A 25,811-nucleotide genomic window follows, 5' to 3' on the forward strand; every position below is an offset into this window, starting at 1 on the left:
TGAAATAACCAAACCTTGCAGCCGGCGCTTGACGAAGCGATGTTTTATTTACAACGATGGCCTGCGACAGGTATTTCCAAGGGGTTAAAGTACCCAGAATTTTTACTGCATAATAAAGTCCGTGCCTTGCTTTATTGTCACTAAGCACTTCAATAGGTGTTTGCGCTACGGTGTTACTAATATTCTTAGACCGTTCTGACTGCAATTAGATTTCGAAATTTTCTATTGAGAAATGCTTGTACACACACATTCTGTACGAAATATACTTCCAGGTGTAGCGTTTTTTTGCTGCTAGACGTTATGGCAGGTTTGTATACGTTAGACAAAAATGATATTGGAAATTGTTTTTCGTTTGAAACAAATAAAACAGCGGAAGCGATTGTACAGTAAGCAGTAAAAGTAGCATTCGCACTTTTATAAACTTTACGCTATCTGTTGGTTGAACAAGCGCGAGATAAGTCTGAGAACGATCCACGAAGCGGAACGCACGCCTTTTGTATAAGCAGTGTGGTGACCGAAAAAAACAAGACTCACACCATATACATATTTTTATGTGTTTCTTTCTCAAGGTGACATCCGCGTCAATCAGCAGAAAGGCATGCTTGCCCTGACAACGCTTTGGGTAAGAGAGCACAACCGCATAGCGAAAAAGCTGGCTTGCATCAACCCTCACTGGAACGACGAGATGCTCTTCCAAGTCACCAAGTAAGAACCTTGGTTTCTGAAGATTACGCCGCAGTAAATTTTGGTCTCGAAAAGTTGGCGGAAAATTTGTGTCGTCGAACACAACCTCATTTCGCTTTCGTAGGCAAATAAGGAAGGAAAAATTGCGCCCACCTCCCCGCGAGGGGTACCCTGTGTAGATGCGACGCATCGTGGGGTTCACTTGGTGTTTCCGTTGGATTGATTCTGAAATCGCGTGAAACGTGTCGGGAACGCGTATGATTATTATGTTTTATTGGCCAATCTTGGTCAATCTCAATAAGTGATATGCTTGGGGCCTCGCTGTCGCAACGACCTTTACTCCATCATTGTCGCCGTAAGTGGGAGCTTCTTTTCTTTTATTGCAAGTGTTAATCATTGCCCCATCATGCGTTGTATCAGTAGCATCTTGACGACGTAGTTTGAATTAGTCAAGGATATAAGGCGCGTTGGTAGCATTCTATTCTGTCTCGGTTTTGTGGCGCAGTGGGAAGAGCACCATGTACCTCGTGTTCCGCCCACAGAATCGTGGGATCGAAACCGGGCGCCGCTAACTATTATTTGTTTTGTAGTGTAGGGGGAGGGCTGTGGACGGACAACGCCGTATGGAGGGACAAGGCGAGTGAATGAGATGCAGTCGCATCTAAAACTGTCAACAGAAATATAACAGAATTAAAATTTTGTGGGCGGTGAAGTCGTGAAGTGAATAACACTGTAACCCTGGGCACATGTTTACGTTTTGATTTAAATTGGTGGTACTTTGTTGTTTTTCTGAAACGCTCCTTTCTGCCGCAGCTTTTTGACGCGCGTCACCGTTAGGTGCACTAATGCCTGTATTTCAGAAGGCAGCTGTACTCCTTACTTCCCGCGGAAGAAAATATTCCTTTGCGCCTTCTGTGTTGACCATTTAACAAGTGAACATTCCACGTGCTACTTCTGTGCTCCCGTTATATAATTTTTTTTTAATATTACTTATGGTCTGACGCAGAGCCTCTCTCTGAAAGACGTAAACGTAAAAGATTTTTTTTGTTGGCAGCAGTGCACTCTTCATGGTAGTGTTTTGGATAGAGAATTGGCTGCCCCACACAATTAACGCATTCGACTTCCAGCAGCAAAAACCGTGTTTATGTTAAATACTATAAAAGCAGGTGTCTCTGTGAGTGGTAGGTTTCGAATATAAAATATTTTGTGGCAGCTTGACAAATTGGCTTCTGGATGCACGGGAACAGTACTGGTGCAAGAGCATTGGTAGCTTTCTGTCCTTTTACTGGGCTCGTACTCTAGAATAGCAGAGAAAAAGCCATAGCCAGTGACCTTTGTGGTTATAACGCTCACTCAATAGTGAGGAAAGAAGAAAGAGACGAAATGATGCCAACTCACCCCGACTAATTCAGAAAAAAAACATGTACATATCCAATGAGGAGAACTCACGAGATAGGTTCCTTTATAGAACCATGAAATGTCTTTTGGAGTCAGTGTACATTGTCAGAGGTAGACGCAACAACCAAAGGAAACTTGCATTAAAAGGCGAGGAAAAAACAAGACCTTAAAAACCACTTCACTACTTGTGCAGAGTGCGGCACAGAGTGGGTTTTGACTTCCTATATTTCTGAGTGCGGAACATTTGAAGGGTCAGGCTTGTTGTCGTATCTCGTCCGGGGTCTCAGTTTCTAGCCACCGCAATCACGCAGCCTCACGCACCCAAGCAGAGTCTCTGAAAAGATCACCGCTGCCCCTCGTCAGGATCAAACCTGGATGCCTTGCGTTACGAAGCCGACGTCAATCGAATTGCGCTAGACAGACATTCATTATTGACGTGCAAAATTTTTCATGGTCACCTTTGCACTGCGCCGTTGCCTCAGAGAGTGGCGTTGCTAGGCCGCAACCAAGTAAACCATAATATCAAGTTAAAAAACCGTATTTTCCGCATCAATTACGCCAAATTCATGAAAATTCAATCAAGTGTTTTTGTACGCGTTTTCAGGAGCTTCCGCGCTCCCTTTTGACTTCTTTCGGTAGCAACGCCAGGTTGGCACTCAAACTAGTCAAAGGAGGGTGCCACAGCCTCCTTGGCGGATCAGGGATCTGCACTGGACAACGTTTATGCTGAGAGGAACTAATTTATTATTTTTCTTGCCTATTTAAACTTAAACAAGCATCTTCTAAGTTTGCCACTTGTTGCTCTGTCTGCGTATATTCACCTTGACATGCCATAAACCCAGAAAGACCTTTATAAATGGGTGATAAAGACCGGTCACGTGATTTTTGGTGGTTATTTATTAGCATGCGTGTTTCAACCAACCAGTATTTCCAATTGAGTCTCATTCATTTTGCTTTTTTCTTGGGCGCGGCCTGATCCCGGTGGACCATTGCCGGCAACGCAATCCCTCACCAGGGCAGAATTGGCCACCCTGGTGTAGTAATGGCCACAACCTCCCATGAATACTCCAATTAACCCACGGCCCTCAGTATCCAGTGGTTGCAAAGCAATTGACCATGGAGGTGGTTAGACCTGTGACGCAGCAGAGGGTGCTAGAACAGTCAAATAATTTCTTTCAGTTATGTTACAGCTGCAAAAAATGTATTAGCTTCTATCGAGTGATACTTTCAGCTGCTGTGGTCCTTAACATAATGAACTAGTAGGGCTATGCAAAGGGCCTCTCTGTGATTCAAAACATCTCTAATGATAGAAAATGAAGAAAGTAAAATCCAGAATACATCACCTGGGGTCCTAACGACAGAACGCCATAAAAAGTGCAGCTGAAACTCAAGAAATGACATATCAGAGCCACCTCATTTTATGTAGGCTTCTGATGGAGGCGAAAAGCGAAGACGCCTGCGTGTGCGAAATTTTGGCGCACGTTGAAGAAACCTCGGTGGTCAAAATGAATCCGGAGCCCTCCACTACCCCGAGTATCATCACCTGTGTAGCGTAGCTGCGTTAAGTAAACCCCGCAATCAATCAATCAATCAATCAATCAATCAATCAATCAATCAATCAATCAATCAATCAATCAATCAATCAATCAATCAATCAATCAATCAATCAATCAATCAATCAATCAATCAATCAATCAATCAATCAATGCCTTATTGAGGTACGCCAAATAAACGCCGAACGAATTCTTCTATAGCCGATGTCGACCGAGTTAATTCATCGCCAGAATCGCGCTCATGAAGAGCTAGTTGCGTTGAGGGGTGCACAATTTGAAGATCGAGTGACTCTAAATACGCATGCATACCCTGAGATGGTTGGGTCATCAAGACCGTAACTACAGTGGTATCCCGTTCATACATTTTTTTACCGGACCGGGCATACAAAACGTAACAACCAGGAAAACGCAGCAGTGAGGAAACCTTCGAAAATGAATGAAAAGTGTGTAGCTTTGACTCGCAACCATGTATTTCTGATACTTTGGCTTTCGAACCATAAGAAAATTCGAGAATCTAGGGTTTCCGCTTTTCGCGATTGCTGGAAAACACCACGGGTGGCAATGCAGGGTCCGTAGCGATGTCGGCACTCTTCCGCGTTGGCTGCTTGTCTACTGAGTTTAGTACGTCAAGCTTTTCCTGAAGGGAAAGCGCCTCCCGTTTTCCCAACGCCATCAAGGCGCGACAAAGTTCGCGGTTGCAGGTTCAACGGTGTTCTCAAAGCTTGAAGCGCACGGTGACGATGAGAGAGCGTGCTATTCTTGCGGTGGTGCTTCATGGCAAACAGGCACTTCCGTTGTAAGCGCAGTGATGATGGTGATAGCATAGACTAACATACGTCCATCAAGTGGTGACGAATCGCACACTCGCGCGGCTTCATGCAGTCACTTCCGTAGCCAAGCCTGACCAAGGCTTGTCAAACGTCAAGATGACGGTCCGCGCATGTGGCGGGGCATGGAGGGGGCGGCTTCGGAGTATTAGATTGCAACGAATGATCCGGGGACGTACTGTGAGCCACGACGTAACAGTGAGGATTTTAATACATGGGACTATTTTGTGAGCTGCGCCGGGACTAGACAAAAACAACGTAGCAGCCTCGAAAACGCAGCACTGAGGAACGTAAGAGCAGCCGTTCTACTGTATGTATCCGTCTTCACTGGATGGCACCTAGTTGCATAGATGCGCGTTCTTACGACGCTGGTTACCTCAAGCCGGTGTTTGCGGCCCCGCATGCGTTCCCGGAGACGTGTGAGCACAGAAATGTTCGCAAACAAAGTTTTGGTTGCAAAGAGGACACGGCGCGGAAGCAGCCGATAGGCGCGAAAGGTGTTGGAGCAGTTGGAGTTCGGCATTTGCGCTCGGTTCAGCTTTACAGTGGAAAAGGGCACGGCGAAGCAGGGGTGTCAGAAGCGCGGGGGAAAGGGGAGTGTGCGGCGTCGGCAGGATACAGCTGATTCGGCCGCCTATCGTGCGGACATTGAATACAGGCCACACGCAACGGTTTTCTGAAGTCTTTAGAAATAGGCTCCGGCCAATCATACTTTTCTGAGATTGCACGCTGTCCAATGCGACAGCGCTTTGTGCTTTGCAATGAAAAAGCTCTGATGGGTAAACTATCATCATATGAATGGTTTCGCCCCAACAACTATTTCAGTGCTGAGAACTGGCCTGAGGCAAAACTCTGCAATTGTAAAACTTGCAAACTGCAATAAACACAACGTTGAATTCTGTGCGAATCCTTGTACTGAAGTCAACACCTCGGCGTGAGAGTTGGCAATATAGCTAGACAGAAAGGCTGCAGCACTGCTTAGGTGGGGCACGAGGCGACCAGTTTTACTGTGTTCGTTGAAGTCTGCCTTTTCGGCGCTCCCGTCAAGGGGCTTAGTTACTTAACACTCTTTCTCTACCGGCGTATTGGGACGCAGGCGCATTCAGGAGGGCCGCTACCAGCACATCGCCTTCGCCGAGTGGCTTCCTTGGCAGCTGGGTCCGAAGGCCATGGACGACTATGACCTCTGGGTGAAGGCGACGGGCCGCACTACCTACGATGAGAATCTCGACGGCACACTGCACAACGAGTTCACGGCCGCCCACTTTCGATACGCGCACGCGAACGTGGACCACGATTTTTGGAGGTCAGCGTTCTGTCTGTGCTACAGGCTAACTGTGCCAACCGGAGGTGCAATGGAAATTTTAGTTGTCTGTTGGCCGAACGCAATTTTCGGTTTGAAATCGTGATACCGATAGGACGGACTTTTGCATTTCGTGTTCAACAAGTTTTTCCCTTTATATTTTTCAAGATTGCCTTATTGCAAGTACAAACGTAGATGACATCTTGTAGAGTAAACGGTCGTTTGCAAATGGTGGTGGTTGTGGCGGTGGTAAAACATTTATTTCTAGTGAGAGGAGGCGCACGCTTGAAAGCGGGAGAAGCCCTCAGTCAAGAGATTCTGCGGCGGCTGCTGTTCTGGGTGTCCGGTCCACCAACTGCACCTGGTCTTCAGCGTCCAAGCTGAACAGGGCCGCCTCCCATTTCTTCAGGGGGAGGGGGGGGGAGGATTGTTACTCACGTTATCTCCAGAAAGCTGCGTAGCTTATGCACTGCCTTCGATGCTCCACACACGCGACGCACCAAAACTAGAAAATTATATTTTGCCCATTGAGCTTCAAACGACCGCCTTTGCCAGAACTCATCAGCGATCGTTTCGAGCGTAATGGGCACAACGTAATTGTCTAGTTTTTGTGCGTCACGTGTGTGGAGCATCGTCGGCAGTGCCTAACCTACGCAGCTTTCTGCAGGTAACGTGGATAACAATGCGCTTCCGCGTGTGTTCTTGCTCCTGGAACAGAAGAGCACACTTTCGCCTTCTTGTGGGAGATGGGAGGGTATTGTTAAGAGCACTTTTTCGGGGAATGCTGTTGATTACAACCTCGCGCTTATATTTTTTGGGGGGCCCATCTCTAACCGTATCAATTAGCTTTAATCACGGTGCCCCTGCAGAAAATTTGTTGCAAAGGCCAAACACAGGTCTTTCAGGGCAATAAAAAGAATCAGGAGGCTGGAAATAGGCCCCCCAAGTAAGTGGATATCCCAAGTGAGCAAATCATTTAGCTTCAAAACTTTATTATGTCTCGCTTTGCAACATTGTTTCCACTTGAATTTCTGAGAAAAAATAAGAAAAAAATTTTCCGGGAAAAAAATTCGCAGTATTTTATCATTGTTTCTTTACCCATTTTCGCAGGCTTTCTACCTAACACAATTGCAATGTGCTCGCCGAAAGTACTACTTACCGCAGTACAATAAACAATGAGAATGTGGAACAATAAGCTTCCCTGAAGGCATGGGGAGCATTCCCCTTAATAAAACGCCAGAGTCTACAATAAAGAGAACGACAGGCGTATGTTTTAAAGGAGTAATGACACTAAATTTCTCGCTCTCGGTTTTTATGCTGTAAGGAATACCTAGTGGTCCAGTGATTACAAAAATCGAACCAAAAGCAGTCAGCGGCCAGCGTAGAATGAATTTTTACGCACTTGTTCCAATCAGTTTCAAATTCGGTCGTCGCGCACCAAACGGCCGTTCAAATGCAGGACGGCGAATCTTACGTCACGGTTTCCCTTACAACACTGACGTTTGCTGCATTGCCTGCTACGATTGCACATGGTCCGCACTCGCCCGCGCAGTCGACATGTCGTCTGAATCGTCAGACTCGGATGAGTCGCTGCCACCCGACAGACAGACACACAGACAGAACAACTTTATTTGGCCAAGCGATTAGGCCGGCGACGTCTTCGCCGTCGTCCGCTTTGTAATATCACTGCGGCGCGAACCGGCGCAGACCGTGATAGCAACAGCTTGTCGCCACTCTTCTAATCAATCTGATCGCGAAAAAGAAGTTCCACATGCGACAAAGTAGATGTTAGTGAGGTGAAAAATTGTGCTAGGGGTTGTTATCAGCGCTGAATTTAAAACCGGCGTTCAGATATTTGCCTCGACGGTAATCCTACGCTGACCGGCAGCGGAGGTTCGGGCTCTGACCCAGCACTGCCGGCACCGCGGTGCGGCGAGCGGCCGAAAGATGGCGCCACCTGCGCGCTAGAATCAAAACAGGCCACGGCAGATGTTTTGGTCACCGATCGCTGAAACGGAAATTATAGCCAAAATAAAGCTTCACATGCGAAAAAGGGGATAATAGTGTGGTGAAAAGTTGTGTAAGGGATGGTCATTCGCAGTTGTACAGATAGCGGCGATAAAATATTCGCCACGATACTAACCCTAAAGTTCCCAACACCCAAGCTGACCCGAGCAACGTCGAGCCCGCTGGCTTGGGCGACAGTCATTGCGGCCGCCGCCGCGCACGAACTCCGTCCACGTTTAGCGCTGCATGTCTTCGCGCGAAAATAATGCATCTTGGCGTCGTCGTCGATTTGCTCGGACAGGCTTCCGCGAGCAGTACTTCGCATTCCGCAAGCTTGCCATAGCACAACTTCGGCGAGCTCGGCGACGCGCACCGCCGCGTCGCCGCGGTGCCGGCACCGTGCAGTTTTCGGCACCAGTGCAAGGGAACACCGTGCACCGGCCACGAACTGAAGATCAAAGACGTCGAACACGCAAAGTGCGCAAAGTTTACAAGCATTGCTCACAAAGGTACACCCACGTCCCCTGCCCAAACGAATACCACCGACAACAGCAGCGCAGGATATCGTTTCCGGTTCCGAAAACGACTATATAAATGTTTCGTCACGCCGAAAGCGATTTCGCTAGTGCTGCCGATTTGTGGAAGCTCGCGGCCGGGACAATCAAAATCGATTTTAGATGTGATTCCGGCCTTGGATCGCTACAAAAATTTCTGTGAGGCATCTGTACAAACTACTTAAGCCAATTATATAATTTTTTTAGGCGTCAAAATTTGGTGTCAGTACTCCTTTAAGTTTCAACTATCCAGAAAGCTTGGAGGAAAGCGTTGATGAGTGTGAAGCCGTGTTCGCGGCAACGGTTCTTGTCGGAGATGTATAAATCAGTTTCAAGAGATAAGAAGTTGTCTTGCCAAGCCCACACATACAGTTCGAAGCGGTAACTGCCATTACACGAGCGTGAAATTATACTTAGCCATGGCGTGACAAACGTTTCCGTGCTGAAAGGTGTCATGAAAATTTTGTAAGGTGAGTCCCAAGACCCTCGCTAAAACTTTTGCCATTCCGAATCCGTGGCTTCCTCTGGTAAGAGCTACACTGTAGAGAGCTTTTCCAGGCTAACCAGAGCATTGTACCGCCAAGTGCTTAATCACGACATGCACGGCTTCAAGGAAGGAAATTACGCTATTCGTTACGTTTCTCAGCGCTATTCCGTTTTTTTCTGGTATTATTTTGGGCCAGATGCAAAACCGCTACATAGATGAGTCTCCGGCGAACGTGTAAATAGAGTACACTGTTTGACGCGAATTCATTAAACGGTTTGCTACAGATAAATAGCAAACAAAGCTCAACACAGTTCAAAAGTCGCCCTTGACAGCTCCAAATAGGGCTTGTTATTAACCACTCACATAAAGCATAGTTTTGCTGATTCTGGGTTTAGCCTCGGTGAGAGATGACACAGTTTTGTTGCCTTGGTTGCCTTTATTCTGCGCCACCACTTCTATCTGCGTTACTTGGCTAGGAACAAATGTCACTGTGATAAACCCAACGTAAATACCGTGAAAGACGGTAGCTGTAAAGGTTAGCGAGGCGAACTTGAAGCTTTCTTTCATAACTAAGAGCCGCTTCAACGCTTTAAAAAGTTCTTATAGCCTGTTAACTGGTTCTGGAAAAGAAACGATTTGATTTACGCAAGTATTTAATGAATGCGCTTAATTGTGGTTACCGGTAATCAGTGACGGCTTGAATACATTTTAGTACAGTCGAGCGTGCCTTCACATGCACTGCATTGAGTTTAAAATCTGACCCCTTTTTGGCCATGTCCTTCAAAGCTTTTTCTCTCCTATCAGGGTGGACGAAGACGGCACCAACTTAACCTCCATCGAACTGAAGGACGACTACTTTCGGCCATTAAACGACAGCTACAGGCCTCTCGACAGCGTGCTTCGAGGATCTATTCAACAGCCAATGAAACCTTTCAACAGGTAGAAATGGAGCCGGAAGCACCACGTTTAAAATAACATATGCAAGAGCTTTTACACAGTATTCGTTTTAAAAGGGTCAAGCTGCATTTCCTGGAGTTCTCTTTAGTAAATTTCTTGATTATGTCGCAACAATTGCAGGAATTTTCTGGTAAATGAAGAAAAACCTTTTCTGCATTGATATACATTTTGCGTTATGAATTGATGCAATGATTCCTACAGTTCTGATAAAGATACCATGTGATGAAGAAATTCTGTACCCCTTCGTTTCGTGGGTTTCGTGGCCCATGAGCAGTTGCACGCTCAAAACACCTAACCTTGATACCGAGCTTTGTAAGTGAGGTTCTTGAATTAGTGTATGCTTGCCTTGTCAGGACTCAGGAAGCTAACTTACTTCAGCTAATCTGAAGTGGTTAAGGTACCCTCCTCTAACGCGTACCACCCACTTCTACAAATCCTGCTTCCTCTAATAAACTCTCCGGACAAGTTGTCATTTTATTAAGATAGTTCGCGTCGTATTCTACGGGGCCCATTGAGATAGGGAACATTTGAGTATTTCTGTGAATACTTACGGCGATCTTACATGTTCGTGCACGTGCCTAAAGAGCCTTGCCTCAGTCTCCTCGCCTCCCTGGTCTTCCAATGGTTGAGTTATCGCGGGCGGCCTATTGAGTGGAATGTGTTTAGCTTTAAATAACAAGTAGAGCGGTCTATTATCCTACTTTGCTTAATAGCAATCCCTCGTTAACTCGAAGTCCTAAAATCCACTGCAAATTTCTAGATAAGCGGGATTTTGAATTAAGCGAAAAGCCGAAAATTTGTGGCCAGGTCATTGATATAAGAGGCAGTGCTGAAAAAAAAGCTCCATTGCACAGGGGACAATTTTGCTATATAGGCAAAGTAATTCGCATGAAAAACATTTTTTTTGTTATTGAGAGAGAAAGAACTGCGTGATGCTCGCCTGTTTCGCCTTTGCATTTTCTCCCAAAAGGGCGTTCTCGAGCTGCTGAATGCATCGCATTCATCATAGGCTCCCACCGCTATAATACACCTTTTAGCGAAACAGGCGCGGCGTATTCCCTGGTTCTGCCGCTGTACGCACTTATCGTGGCTCCCCGTTGTCTGATTAGGAGAAGACAGCGCGGTTTACACACGGACACAGGGAAGAGTACTTGACACACACGAGCAGTACTTGACACACACGAGCGCTCGTGTGTGTCAGCGCTCGTGTGTTTCAGCGCTCGTGTGTGTCAAGTACTCTTCCCTGTGTCCGTGTGTAAACCGCGCTGTCTTCTCCTAATCATGTTAAAACAACACGCCCAGATAGCCACGTTAGTCTCCGTTGTCCGCATGATCGGCTGCGTCATCCACAGCCGCCTCAACCATGTAGGCGTCGGACATCCTTCCGGCAACAAACACATCGGCCTTGAATTCGCCGCGAGATCGACATGTAGGTGGCGATAGCGCCGCGCTGCTAGTGTGGATGCTCCGCTGAGCGGCCCAGGAGAACGCACAGCGCGGGCGTGCTTCGTGCCTTTCTCGCGCCGTATGAGCGCACGAAAGGAGCAGACAAGAGTGGTATGCTGTAGTTCGGTTCCTCAACGCGCAATGTATAGCATAGAAGCGGTAATTAGCGGTAAAAAAAGCGGCGACCCATCAGGGATTCTCAGAACGGCCGCAATAATGACAATTCACTTGTATGCCGTGGCTCGTAGCGAGCTCGATCTTTCCAGACTATGGCTTTGAGCCTTTAATAAAATCATAAATAAATGCGTTCCCCGACAAAAGCAGGGCGATAATTAGGGCGCGCGCAAATCAAAAATCTCTCCGCGTTCTTCTTGCGCGTCTGCAAGTTGACTCTGACCTCCGATCGTGTTTCTAGATAAGCGCTCGGCTCGGTGCTCGAAGTGCGCGCTCGCGGAAGGACGCTTTCACGTACATGTGGCAATTATACAAGTTCCGGAAAGCAAACACTCCCATAAATACATAAGCACAGCTTGTGATTGGTCGTCGCCTTTGCAGTGTTTGCAGTGTGCGTTCCCCGACAAAAGCAGGGCGATAATTAGGGCGCGCGCAAATCAAAAAGACATCCCCCTCGCGAGGGGCACGATCAAATGCACAGCATTTCCGAGGGGGTGCGCCGGCAAGTCGTATCTCTTGATCGCGGGACCCGTGTCGCCATCTTTTGGAAGCGCGGGACAACTTGTGGCGCTTTCGAAACAAACGAGAAATGAGTGAAGGATATAAGGCGCGTTCGGTGCATCGAAATCTGTGTCGGTTTCGTGGCTCGGTCGGTTGTGCGCCGGGCACCTTGCGTTCCGCCCGCGGCGTCATGGGTTCGAAACCGGGCGCCGGAAACTGTTATTTCTTCCTGGCTGCGGACGCGGACTACGACAAGGCGCGCATGCGGACTACGACAGCGCACGCCAACGCCGCGTGACATTGTGAGTTACTAAAATGCTATGCATTTAAAACAAATCAGGAAGCCTCGATCTCCGGAATTCAGTTAACGACAGCAGTTTCAATCGCTTTCACTGGTAGCATGACGCATTCTTGCATTTGTGGGATGCCCTGAAATGGTAACGCTGCCCCAACAGATTTTTCTCGGAGCTTACGATATTTTTTGTGCGTTCGAAAGTAACCATAAAATTACTGAATTTTAATCAGCGCAGAGATATAAATGCAACCGTTCTAACAGGTTCTTTGCGCGCCGCTTCAGTTAAATGAAATTTTAGCTGCTCTGAAGGCAGGTTTGATGAATAACGGTGTCGGATCACTTATTTAAGGCTTTCGTCGCAAGTGAACTTGCGAATTAAATTGCTAACGCACGCAGTAGAATCAACACCTCATGTTTAGCTATACTTGCAAAGTGACAAGCAGGTTTACCGTGTGTAAACCAAGCGTCTGAGACCTCAATGTGAGCACAGATTTGCTGTTACGGGTGCACCGTTGACCCTTTGCATCCCGTTTAAAATCTAACAGGTGCTTATACCAGCGAGATGTGCTTGCATTCTTGCATACTGTCTTGCATGCGAACCATAAAGATGGCAAATGAAGTTGCCTTGTTGCAGATACGAAACAGCGCAACGAGTTCCCGGTAACTACTTTGTGTTGTAAACTGAAGCTCGCTTCTGTCTTGGCATTTAATTCGTGAGGATTCGCTAAAAAACGCACGGATAAAAGTTTTTTGTGCATTTCTTTTTTTTTTGGGGGTGGGGGGGGAGGGGGGCTGCCAAGGGGTATTCTGCTAACGTTCCAAGCACAGCGAGAAGAGAACGCATGTAACGCGAAAAGTCAAACGTTGGTTATCAGTATTACTTTTCAATTAAAAATACGTTAGGCGTCGCGTTCCATAGCGATGAAGAAGCAGTACTTCAACGAGTAGACGCCAGTATATAGAAAACTGATTAAGCTCCCTTTTGGCCCGAGATTGTCCAGAAATTGTGGGTCGCCTTTTTCAAAATTGTATTGAAAGCGAGCAGTGTGGGAAAAATAAAGAAAAATCCAGGGAGTCACGGCAAACACCCTCCACACATGTCGCCAACAACGTGCATTATATTACGCGATTTTTTTCTCGTTCTTTAAACTTAAGACCACCTTAAAAGGTTAAGATGTGACCATATTAGGCATTTGGTTATGCTGAGTGAAACATATTTCTGGACAAGGTGGTTCATGTCGGGATTTAAAAATGGGATACATGAAAATGACACAACAAATCCAACAGGACAGGCGCAAACACACTACTGCTAATTTTACGGAGAAATCACCCCGAAATACTCTTGCGCATCCACAGAAACGTATTTAAAATATACCGTAAAATTATCAACATAGTATAAGCAACGACTGTCCAAAAATTGTATTTATTTTCTAAAAGGTACGGGAAGAATTCGATCACACAGGAGCTTGCGGGTGTAAAATACGTCCCAGGTAATATATGGGCGATAGCGGACGGGTCGTGTGCAGTGTAACTGTTTTTTTTTGTTCCTTCTTTCTATAAGGACACAACGCAATTGTACAAGGGTGTGGCAAACGCACGGGTATGCACAGGTCTTGTCGCTTCTTACCCGTTTCGTGTATTAAACTTTTGTCCTTTAAATAGCCACCATGTCACCTTCAAAAAGCACCCTTTGACCTTTCCAGAAACGCCAGACGACTGCACGCATCAATAAGAAAAGTGCAATGTGTCGAAGCAATGTTTATAACACGTTTCACACGTATAACACTTATCACCACGGCGAAGATGTTTTGTGGAATTAAACCAGCGCATTAACCCGCAACGGCCGCTGATTATAACGTATCTAGAGGAAATGCGCAAGCAGAGGCAACAATGTCATTGCTTACTGCCAAACAAGTGCACATATTGGTTGTTTTATCATTTGCAGCACGAGTCTTGCACCGCGCGCAACGTGAAAGAGCAGACGACGCGAAATCACCATCCACACTAGGAGCGGTTCGTCCCGCCGCCGCCAGGGGCCGATTCTGTTCGATCTCGGGGCGTATAGCGCGTACTCCGCGTAAATCTGCGATTCACGACAACGTTCGACGTGTAGTTGTAGCTAAGCATTGGAACTGATACCTTGTCAACTGCCTGCAACGGACTTTTTCTTGTGAGCTCTCTGTCAACATTTCGAGATACCCCAGGTTCTCCGAAGTTCTAGATAACTGGGGGGAGGGGGGGGGGGGGATACCAGCTAAGAAAGATAAATGCACGGTGAGAAAAAGTATCCGCTAAAACGATATATCGAGATATCCCAGTAAATCAGAAATAAATTTGCGTCTTCAAGTACTGCGGGGTTTTGAGGCCGTTATGGATAGTGAGAATATTTTACAATGTTTCCTATGACAATATGATAAATACTACGCTCACAATGTTCCCTTCCTTCCTATAATAAAAGTTCCTATTATTATTCCTATACTAATAATGTTACTATAATAAAAATTATTCCTTCATTCTACGCTCACAATGTTCCCTTCCTTCCTTTACGAAGTTCGGCCGCCCCATCATTTCTTGTTTCTAAAACTTTCCGAGCCGACCTAGGCTTTGAAGTTCTTCTTTAGGCCAACGACACTCATACAGCAGATAGTTCTATGAGCGTGCGCGTACTCTCGCATATTTCGCTGCTGAACACCGTGATAAGGCGCTGAAATGCCGATCTGTCGTCGCTCCCGCTATGCTATTAAAAATTTGGGAGGCTGTACATTTTTAAAAACCCGGTTTTGGGGCGATTTCTGTTCTCGTATATAGCGAACAAAATAAAGCATATTTTCTGATAAAATCATAAGCGTGTTACGAAACCAGCTAATTGACTTTTGTTTAATTGTCACTATGAGCTGGCATCGCCTAAGGAATGCGATACATGACGAATTACCTTTTAGAACATATTTGGTACCTTCCGCAGGTTTGGAGACCACGCGGTGACGCGATTCCTGTTCCGGATTCCACCCACTCCGCAAGGGGCCGACCTATTTGCCATTGACATGCAAAGGGGGCGTGACCACGGCGTGAGACCCTACGTAGACTGGGTTCGACACTGCAGGAACATCACAATATCCGACTTCGCAGATCTCAAGCAGGTTATGCCCGAAGAGGTAGCAGCGCTGTACGAGGAACTCTACGAGTACGGAAACCTTCGTTGTAATGATTTCAGTAATCACATAAACGGGTCCGTCACAGAAAGCTTACGTCGAAAGGAGACAAGAAGCACAAAATGTTTAAAGTGTCCCTGTTTGCACTATATAATGCAATGACGCAAACTTTTTGGGGGTAACAATGCTGAGCAGGGCTTCAGTGACGCCTAGCATAGCATTGCTTAGCATTTAGCGCTGACGCTAAAGTTGTCTAGCAACCACTCGGCTCTTTCACGTCGACGATTCACCCAGCAACATTCCGCTAGTGCTTTTTAAGTTAAAGCGAAATTGTCTAATGGTGTTTTTTCGCTGAAGTTAGGCGTTGAATATGAAGGTTCAATACGCAGACTACGAATAGTTACCGTTAGCTCCTCTGAAAGTTTAACCATTGAAGATTTCATTAGCATAGTAACTCCTACAAACATGAGTTTGTACGCATTAAAAAATCAAAGCCTCTTGCTTAAGAGCAAGATTGTTTAAACGCGAGCTTTCTACCACGGAGCCTGCGTAAAAGCCGAAGTACAAAATCCACTCTGCAAAACATTATAATAACTTTAACAACGAAAGTCCAAATCAACATCCGCTTAATTTAAACTCTCGCAAAATCCAAAGCTAGAGTCCAACCCTGCCTAAATAACGTATTTAATCAACATCATCATCTTCTTCTTCTTCTTCACTTTCGCGCAGTGTGTTTAAAATCGGCTTTCTTGCCTCCTATTTTATCACCATCATCGGTATCCGGCAATGTGTTTAATGTTCGTTTTCCAGCAGTGCGTTTGACTCGGACGGACGACGCCACCAGCGAGGTTAGAAAGCTTTGCTTTAAAAACTGTATGTATAAAATTATTTAGAGAATTTCTTTTCCCGTCCTCAGCAACAAATGTTTTGTGCGAGCTCTCTTCTTAAGTCATAGACAAATAAAATGAGAACACAAAAATATGCACCAAAACACGCAAAATCGAAGGCTATGGATAGCGAAAAAATAATGACTCGCTAGCGGTACATTTGGAAAGAACCCGCCGCGGTGGATCAGTGGCTATGGGCGTTGTGCGGCAAAGCCCTAGGACGCGGGTTCGATTCCCGGCTGCGGCGGCCACATTTCGGATGGAGGCGAAAAGCGAAAACGCCTATGTGTTGGAGATTTCGAGGAACGTTAAAGATCCCCAGGTGGTCAAAATTAATCTGGAGCTCTCCACTACGGCACGCCTGATCGCCTGTGTAGTGTCGGCACGTTAAATTCCATGATCAATCAATACATTTGGAGAAACAATTTTTCGACCTTTGTTACTGTAATAAAGCCATGCAACAATTTCACTTGCACGGAGAGAAATTGCGCTATTTGTGCGCTATGGTCCATATTTTCGTTTTCGCAATTCATTTGGTCATGGCTGTTTAACAGCTCTTAGAGGCTCTCAATTTCACTTGCACAGAAGAAATTGCGCTGTTTGTGCGCTATGGTTCATATTTTCGTTTTCGCAATTCATTTGTTCAATACTGTTTAACAGCTCTTAGAGGACCTCGCTTTGCGCCACTGCTTCTCTTACTGGGTACATTACAAATAGTTCAACATGTCTAGCAGATGTTTCGTGAATGGTTTTTCTCCAGACAGAAAATTAGTTTTACAAGAGAACATTTCGTCAAGCATTGATGCTTTGTTACGGCATGAGTGGGTCTACGCCGTATTGTAATGCTCAGGACAATGAGTCCTATTTCAGTTGATCTTTCTAATGAAAACAAACGGCAAACCAAAACGACTTTATTTGTGATGAAATAGTGATGATTGACGCAGTGATTGTACACCTAATGACCTCAAATGAATCTCAATACCTTTAATAACATTAGTAAGTCGTATCTGTATACTTAGTCGCCAATTTTATCACATAATATTCATAACATAATGCGACTAATAATAAAGTTAGGAGACAGCTCAATGTTGGGAGGGATGCCGATCAAACTTGACTGCTCTAAAAAAGCGTATTGAAGGTGTAAAATGTTTGTTAGTTAGAGTACCAAGCTTTGTGGATATGAAAGGCACTTATTTTACGTTTTCGTCTGCAAGCTTTGTGGAGCGAAGGTATGGAATACACTAAGAAACTTCGCAGAAGATTAGCTCGCCGTTCTAAAACAGCACTAGGTTTTCTTCATCTTTGAGTTTACCACTTTGCCTAGACATCGTAAATACAGTTGAACCTCGATATAACGAAGTCACCGGGACCAGCGAAATATTTAGTTAAATCGGGAACTTCGCAAAATCGAGAGAACAAAAATTAATTGCCAACTGACAAAAGTCGTGATTTTCGCCTACGCGCGCTTTGTAAGCAGCGGGAGCACACACTTCCCGTTGCTGGCCAGTGAAGTCAAAGCGCCCGCGGAACCCTCATGTGCCCCAACATACCGCCTCAGAAGGCCGACGGCGTCCATCACCTGGCTTGGTGTGGGCACGGGAGCTTCGACAATAGTATCCGGATCGTTCGCATCTTCACACTTCTCTCGTGCACAAGAAACAAGCTGCCCTATCTCCTCGTCGTCGAGAACTTCGGTTGTGTCAAAGCCTGTGTCTGTGTCGGCGTTCACGAAGTCGTCGAAGTTCTGATCTGCGGCCAACGAAGCTCTTCCCAACAACGGGGCGATGCCTATTCCTGCTCGTGTTGCAGTCTTGTGAAGCCCGACGCAGCCTCAGAAGTAGAAGTGGAGAAGCCAGCATACCGGAAACAGCTCCAAACAATCAAGGGCCGGGTTGCTCTCTAGGATTTTCCCGGAATACTTCGTTAAATAGAGTTTGGCGGCGAAGTTTGTGTCGTTATTTCGAGGTGATAAAAGTATTAAGCCTATGGGCGACTGCGGGGGAATCCGAATTAGTTCGTTAAGTCGGGAAATTCTTAAAATCGGGTTTCGTAAAATCTAGTTTCATCTGTATTGTGACTCTAAGGCTTTGTGTAGCAGCGGTTATGTTATCTTATGTAATGCTCGCGTTATATTGACGTTCTTGCAGAAGAAGGCTTGCGCAGGTTATCTGGAACCCTTGAAAACGCTCGTGTTGGCCAGAATAAGCTATAGATGCTACTATTCCTAATCTCGGATATCTTTTCAACAGGGATGTTCGGGACATCGACTACTTCTCTGGCGCCCTTTCTGAGCCGAAGATTGAAGGGGCGCAGCTGGGCGCGACTTTTGCCTGTGGCGTCGCCCGTCAGTTCCGGTATTTCAAGTTGGCCGACAGGTTCTACTACGAGCATGCCAACCAGTCAGGGTCTTTCACTGACGGCAAGTCATTTTTCAATAATCTTCTTGTTTTCCTAATTAGCTCAAGTGCATTTAACCATAGCCGCGCAACTTCCGTTCCCAGGACGGCGTTTCGTCCGTGTTTTCACAATTTTTTTATAAGCGCTGGTTTTCGACTGTTGGCTTTTGTAGTGGTCGGTGTAGCAAATATACATCATTTGACACCTGGCTAACGGTCTGTTCAGCGTGAACATTTAACTGAGCAACGCAGACACATTTTTTTATCGGATTCAGGTGCCTCCCAGCCATTTCTCAAGCAGGAAGCGGCCTGGCCCTAATTGCGTTGAAGAGTAATCTGAATAATACAACCTAGGTAAGCAACACGAGTGTTGCAATAGTTGACTGAGAACAGTTTATTGAATTTCATTAATTTTTCTTGTTGTTTCTAAAGTAATAAAATTTTTCTACCGTATGTAAATTGAAAAGTTTGTAATGAAAAATTGTAAATATTTGGTTTGTAAAGATAGATTTTTTTCTGTTTTCTACTTTAAAGACTCTTACGATTTAATGCGGGTACATACTTCATGCAAAAATGTTCAGTCGCCTCCACTATATTGTTAAGAAAACCTTAGATGGAAAAAAGGAGGTCAGACCTGAACCCAAAATAAAATTTCGAACAGTAAAAGCAGAAATACTATAACGCAGACACACCCGTTTACTCGTCCGTGTTAGTGTGGTTATAATATAAAGCCCGTAGTAAGGCATCCCTAAAGTAAAATCCCTAATTCGTAATTCGTAACAAGACATACCGACGCACACATTTTTACAATCAAACGCAGTGCCGTAATGTTTACGGGTGACCATCAATTACGACGAATAGAATGGTGGCAGAAAAGCACTTGCAAAACAGCAAAGTCGTAACAAAGGATTGGTGGCTTTTTACTGCCTACCACGAAGACAACCGTATAAGCCGATTTTTATTACACAGTTGAAAAACGACGGAATAAAGCACTTTCGTGACAGTTTCTGAAAACAAGTAGTTATTACGTGTGCCGGGAGGTTACCGTTTCTTACCGCTGCATCAGAATGTCAACAATACACCTGTTATTTTTATGTGCAAGAAATATGCGACCTCGTTTGTTTTTACGTGAGTGGAGAGAAGTACATGTCCTATTTTTTACGCCCCATCTCCGGCAGAAAAATGTACTTCTGAACATGAAAACTTCGTCCCTATCTTAATGTCAACATATTTCTCGTCAGTGATTCCCGAAGCCTCCGGATAGCTTCGCACATGACATTGGTTTTACTTGTCGATTGAAAACGGCAGCAAACGCTTCCATTCCAAACAGGCAAAAAACATAGAATCTTCAGTCATGCAGCCCACAAAAACTGAATAAATGAAATCACGTGCAGGGATAACTTACGTAATTTCTGCCAGTATGGACAAAATGGTTACATAGCAGAATTTCTTTAAAAACCCAGCGCGGAATATTTCTCATTCTCAGTTGCAGCCTGAGTAATGTTCATGACACACAAACCATGAGCTTAACTGTGTTATATACCCGTTTAAACTAGTCTGTCATCATCCAATTTGGGTCGACCAGAACGCACACAGTTGAGTTTTGAATCGCTACTTTCAAGCGACACGTTTGATGAGGCGGGGGGGGGGGGGCAGTTTTCGAATAAAAATTCTCAAACGAGGTTTTGTTGAATCCCGCATGCCTTTCCGAAATAAGCAGTACAATGCGCGAAATCCAAAAAATAAGTACTTTTTGATCATACAAGGTGTCTGAACGCGCTTATAATCTGTTAAAGATTCTTTATTGAGTGGGGACCACGATGATCTAAATTTATCTTTACTAGAATGGTACATGAAAAGGGTTCGTTTTGAAACTGCTCTTCGCGAAAAACTCAGGAATGCGACTTTACTACCCTGGAACTACCCTTGATGTCGGGGGCTTTTTTGAGTCGATAGAGCTGTCTACTTTTTGTGCAGGTTTGTGTTATTTTTACCGGGAATATGTTTGCGTCAGAAAACAGTCAGGGTCGAGTAAAACCTTGCCGGCTGTGTTTTAAAAGACGTTTTGGGGAGTGCTGTGCGTTACATTGTTTGTTTAGCCTACTCGTAAGTAACATAAAGTTCATGCCTAATAAACAAATCGAACTGCAGTGTGTTCGGCTTATAGCTTCATTTTCGTCATTCCAAAGCAGACAGAAATGTCTGCATGGGAGTTAGTGTGTTCAGCTTCCCAAAACAAGTAAAACAGAGCTGCAAATTTCACGTGCGATGGGATCGGATCGTAATAAATTGGTCCGACCCGAATAATTTCGAAGCAGAACTCAAGTTCATTTGGCAACCGACTCAATCCTCGCGATAACGAATGCAAAGTTTTTAGCTCTTCACGCCACCTAAAAGCCGAACGAAAACGTTGACGTAACTACACTTTTTGAGCATTATTTTTTTCACGTGGCGCAGAGCAACTGGCTACGATCAGGCAGACGACGTTGACGAAGATGCTGTGCGAAAACGTTCATGGCGTCGACGCGGCACCGATCAGCCGGAACGCCTTCCTTCGACCTGAGAACGAGTGAGCGAATACTTACTTTGCCTGCTCGGTCCACTGGACGTAGTTTACGTGACCAATATTGCTTACAGAAGGCACATCTACGTTTCGCGGGTCAAGCGTAACAGTGCAGTGCTTGCGGTCGTTGAGCAGTCCGACGATCGAGCATAAATTTTGGCAGTTCCGAAATCGTGGCGGCTGAAAACAAAAATCCGCTTGTACATGTGAAGTCATACCATCAAAATATATTTTAGGGCAACAATCAGTAAGTGCGGTTTGTTTTGCTTTCTCACAATCTGTACACCCCTTTAAACCTGAATTATAGAAAAACAAAACTAAATATGCGATGCGTTTAGGCGAGACTGCATGTTGAAATACTGTGCTATAACCGCATTGGTGCTGTAAATGGCAGGGAAATAAATCCCAACGTTTTTGTCAGAGGATTCTCAATGCGCCAAAAATAAATCGACAGCCTTTTTTGCAGCTTATTACCTGCGAAAGACCTTCCTTATTTCCCGTAATCATCCTCTTTCCTAAATATATTTTTCAGGGCCGACACCGTGACGTGCGAGGAGCTTCCTGACATCGACTTGAGTAAATGGCGCGCGCAGATTGATCAACCCTAAAAAGTAACCCAAGATAAATACAACTGAACCTTATGGTATGGGGCTCTGTACCACTCCGAGTAGTGCTAAAGTCAACGGCTGCATTTCATGACATTGCCACCAAGGTTTATATGCTGCGAAAAAATTCGGTGATTCCCTATATCGGAGATGAATTTTACTAAATCATAAAAATCTCAGGCACGCAGCACTTGTCCATGGGAAGTGCAATCACAAATCTTGTATTCGTATTGAAACGCGTAACATGATGATAGAGAACATATATCATTTTATATTCCGTTACGTGGACGCCCCAGCCGTGTCATGCACATTGTTTATGCCACGTGTTTCTCACTGCGTTATGCTGAAATAAACAAGCGACATGAAGATCGGGTCCAAAATATGTCTGGAGATAATAGCCATGCTCTTGGTTATCGCGCTGATTGCATGAATTGGGAAGATAAAATCTATAGGGTATTGTGTGAATGCGACACCTGCAAAGAAAATTACTGGCAACGCATTAGGCTTCAACGTGCAAACGTGGGTGTAACCGCGTGCCTTGTTAAAGCGCGAACACTAAAGCATGGTGTTCTGATAGGACTGGTTTAGGAACGGCGCCGCCGGTGCTTGCACTGGTAGTTTTAAGTTTAGCCCATCTGGGGTACACTACGTATGAATTTATTTGTCTCTTTGTAAGAACAGATTTTAAAAAATGTCCATGGAAAAGAACACAAGACTGAGTGAATTTCTGTATTGAAAATTAAACACACCAGCAGCGCAGGCAAAAATTGCCGCGAGTGTCTATAGAAAGCCAACGACATCGTGCGTTGCGACTTCCAGCCATAGCAACGGAGTTGCGGGGAGTGCATAGAAACTTATAAAATCTCAATCGGTCGCACGCTACTGATAACTAAACTCCGCAACATTTTTCTCTAAAATTGTAATGCTCATAAGCGCCATTCGTTTTTCTGAAAGATGACCTGCAAATCTGGACGCAATCCACGGAGTTACAAAATAACGCACGTTTGCTTGTAATTTGCGATTCGGCATACTTTCGCCAATTACCCCCGTGAAACGTGAACGGACGCGAGCTTTGTTTTAGCGGACAAACATGCGGCGGCCTGTTTTCCTCCCGCGTTGTATGTATCTTACATTCGGTGTAACACACCAACCCAATCCTCTCGACCACTGAGGACAGCGGAAAGTTAGGTTTGGGCGGTTGACCTACACGAATAATCCCCCCGACAGCACAACGAACATATCATCAGTCAGGACATGAAACCAATAGCTGAGCGTGCACCCGCTCCCTCCACGCGCAACCCGTGCCTGCATAAAATGGCAATCGATTTTTTGCGCGTGCTTAGAGGTGAAAGGCACCATCAAAAATGTCGCTATGAAAGCTTTCCAATCTGAACAAGAAATATTGTCTCACGTCTGCGTTGGAAGCCGGAAACTTGCGGTTCATCCAAAAGGTATTCGCAGCTACTCGACGAGCTGTAATTTCCGGCGAGACACAGGCCTCCATTCTGGAAGACACCCAGACCTTCAGCGGTGGCTCTGGAGATCCCACCACCGCTCCCTTCTCGGCTTCCTTCGAGAGACGGGTGCCCATGTATATTTGTAAATAAGTTACTTTTATGCCAACGGGCATTCTATCGCAAATAAAAAAAACAGCTGCGGTAGCGGCTTTCCGTTGTTTTCGCTGCCGTTCTTGCTTCTGTTCCGCCATATGCTCTTTCTATTCTCGCTATTCTTCCTCCGAGCGAACGACATCCGTCCGTCCCATAGCAATTTAAATCCTGAAGGACTTTAGCTTTGCTGTAGCGGACAAACATGTGACTGTCCGTTTCCCTCCCGCGTACTATGCATCTCACTGTCTTTGTAACACACCGGCCGGAACCGCTTGACCACGGAGGACAACTTCTACGTTTAAATCTCCCAGCAGCACAACCGGCGTGTCATTCGCAACGGCATTAAGCCTAGTTGTGCGCGCACGCCTCCCTTCTTCCAGACTCAACCCTTTCCCGCATAAGCCGGCAACCGGTGATGGGCACAGGCTTAGGCGTGGAATATACGGGCGAAAATGTCGCGCGGAAAGCATCGTACGCTGAAGATAAATTATGTGCTTACGTAGGCGTTGCAAGCGGGCGAGTTACCTTGTAACGGCTAATAACGGCGCTACCGTCGTTATAAGCCGATTGCGCAACGTGTGTGGAGGCGAGGGGAAAAACAGTTGTGAAAGAACAGTCGGCGGCAGCTAGGAGGAGCGGCGCAGCGGCGCCAAGTAAACCGGCTTCAGCGGATTAAAGTCGGGGGAGGGGGGGGACGCGGTAGATACACACTGCTTCCAAGTACAATATTTTCAAGAAAAGTGTGATTGTAAGTAAAAATATTGGCAAAATGTTTGTTTCTATGCGGTGCATAATCGTTGATGCTACAATTTCACAAGAGCTGACTAATGTGTTCAAAAGTACCGTTCCGCGACAGCCCTCCGCCGAAACGACGGTAATGTGCGCAGACGCTGAGAAGAGAATTAGCCTTGCCACATGGTTCCAAAATGATGCGGTGGTTGTACACATTATACTTGTTCCCCTGAGGGTTTCCAGCTAATAATGGCGGTGGGCCAGGTCTTGCCGATGCAAGCGCCACACACATACCAAAGATGTTACGTGGTGACACGAAAGACGACATAAACGATGAGACATTCGAACGATGTATTTACAACTTATATACATGGCGGTCAAGAAAGCCGGCGCAGGCAGGGCGCACCCACAGAGCTTCTTCGTCGTCGGAGGCTGGGAGCTACGCTGCGTCACCCACTTCATGGTCTTCTCGTGACATGGGCCCCCGGTTGAAAGCGGCCATCCCGATCGACGCCGGAGTAGTAGTAGTAGATGTGGGGAGGACGAAAGATGAGATGACAATGTACAATGAAGTCCTTGCCGCCACATAGAATGATGATGTCGGGGGTGATGTCTGTTCCGGCAACACGACCTTGTCAAGGCACCGACGAAACGTCTAAGGTAGCCGGAACAACGTCGGACTACTGGGCTGGGGGCACGTCGTCGTGGTCAGGTCACATGTCATCAGGTCTTGGCGCTTCTGGACCGGCTAGTCACGGGCTGGGGACACGGGGCTGGGGGACGTCGTCAAGTGCTGGTAGCGGTGGTGCTGGGGCTGCCCGACGCGGGTCACGACCCCTCGATGATGACGCCGATGCCGATGACATGCGAAGCTGCGGCCAGGACGGGAATGTATCCACACACTCCCATTCATTGCAGCAAAATTGCGAGAAAATGGAAGGCCACTCCGACCTGTGAATATGAAAGACAAAGTGAGTTATATGGTCATTGGCACTTAGTCACGACCGTCACGATGGCGTCGTTGTCGGATTGATATTCACTGGTCCGTACAGTCCCAACAGCAAGGACAGTACTGCATATTGTACAACAAATGCACCAAGGCATGTTAGCTCAAACATGCGTCGGCGAGAGCGCCCACTGCGGCTGTTCTTAAAGACGATAGTCTTTCTCGGGGTTCTTAACCGCGACAAGTTCGGTCTTTCTACCCGTTCATTTCTTGATATAGCCGTACCATCCAAAAAGTAAAACGAATACTTGTACGAGAACTCTGCATAGGCACAACTTCTTCAAACCACTACATCTTGAAACGCACTTTATACTTGCCAATATTCTGCAAAAAAACAACATTCGGTTTATCTAAATGAAAACATCAATACACAAGAGGTATTTGGAGTGTTGTTTTCTGACAAATACGAGGCTGCTTAATTTTTGCGATAGCAAATACAATAATAGGTGTTGAAAACATTGTTTTGAGTCAGAAACACAAAACGCGCGTGCGCCGGACACATGGTCACTTACATAGAAATTACAGATTATTACCTACTGGGGAGGCTAAAATACCCAGAGGCGCACAAAACATATAAATAACAATCAATTGCGTGGAGAATACTACAGACGGGTATGCACCCCAACCCCGTACTGAACAGTCACTATTATCCAGAACTGCACAGCGACAGATGTAAA

General features: G+C 45.9%; 1 protein-coding gene across 2 annotated transcripts in view; it reads left to right on the forward strand.

Annotated features, from left to right (window-relative positions):
• The window catches only part of LOC144158602 (peroxidase-like), a 71,582-nt gene extending 48,241 nt beyond the window's left edge, over nucleotides 1-23,341 (forward strand). For both annotated transcript variants that reach the window (XM_077689599.1, XM_077689600.1), the window contains exons 10-16: nucleotides 570-705; nucleotides 5,559-5,768; nucleotides 9,618-9,752; nucleotides 15,149-15,367; nucleotides 18,472-18,641; nucleotides 21,076-21,187; nucleotides 21,714-23,341. In XM_077689599.1, coding sequence (XP_077545725.1) covers nucleotides 570-705; nucleotides 5,559-5,768; nucleotides 9,618-9,752; nucleotides 15,149-15,367; nucleotides 18,472-18,641; nucleotides 21,076-21,187; nucleotides 21,714-21,789 — 1,058 coding nt within the window. In that variant the 3' untranslated portion in view covers nucleotides 21,790-23,341. The remainder of the gene's footprint in view (nucleotides 1-569; nucleotides 706-5,558; nucleotides 5,769-9,617; nucleotides 9,753-15,148; nucleotides 15,368-18,471; nucleotides 18,642-21,075; nucleotides 21,188-21,713) is intronic.
• The last annotated feature ends 2,470 nt before the right edge of the window (nucleotides 23,342-25,811 follow it).

This window comes from Haemaphysalis longicornis, unplaced genomic scaffold (assembly GCF_048455015.1).
Source record: "Haemaphysalis longicornis isolate Haplotype H1 unplaced genomic scaffold, Haemaphysalis longicornis Haplotype H1 scaffold_10, whole genome shotgun sequence".
Classification (NCBI taxonomy): Eukaryota; Metazoa; Arthropoda; class Arachnida; order Ixodida; family Ixodidae; genus Haemaphysalis; species Haemaphysalis longicornis.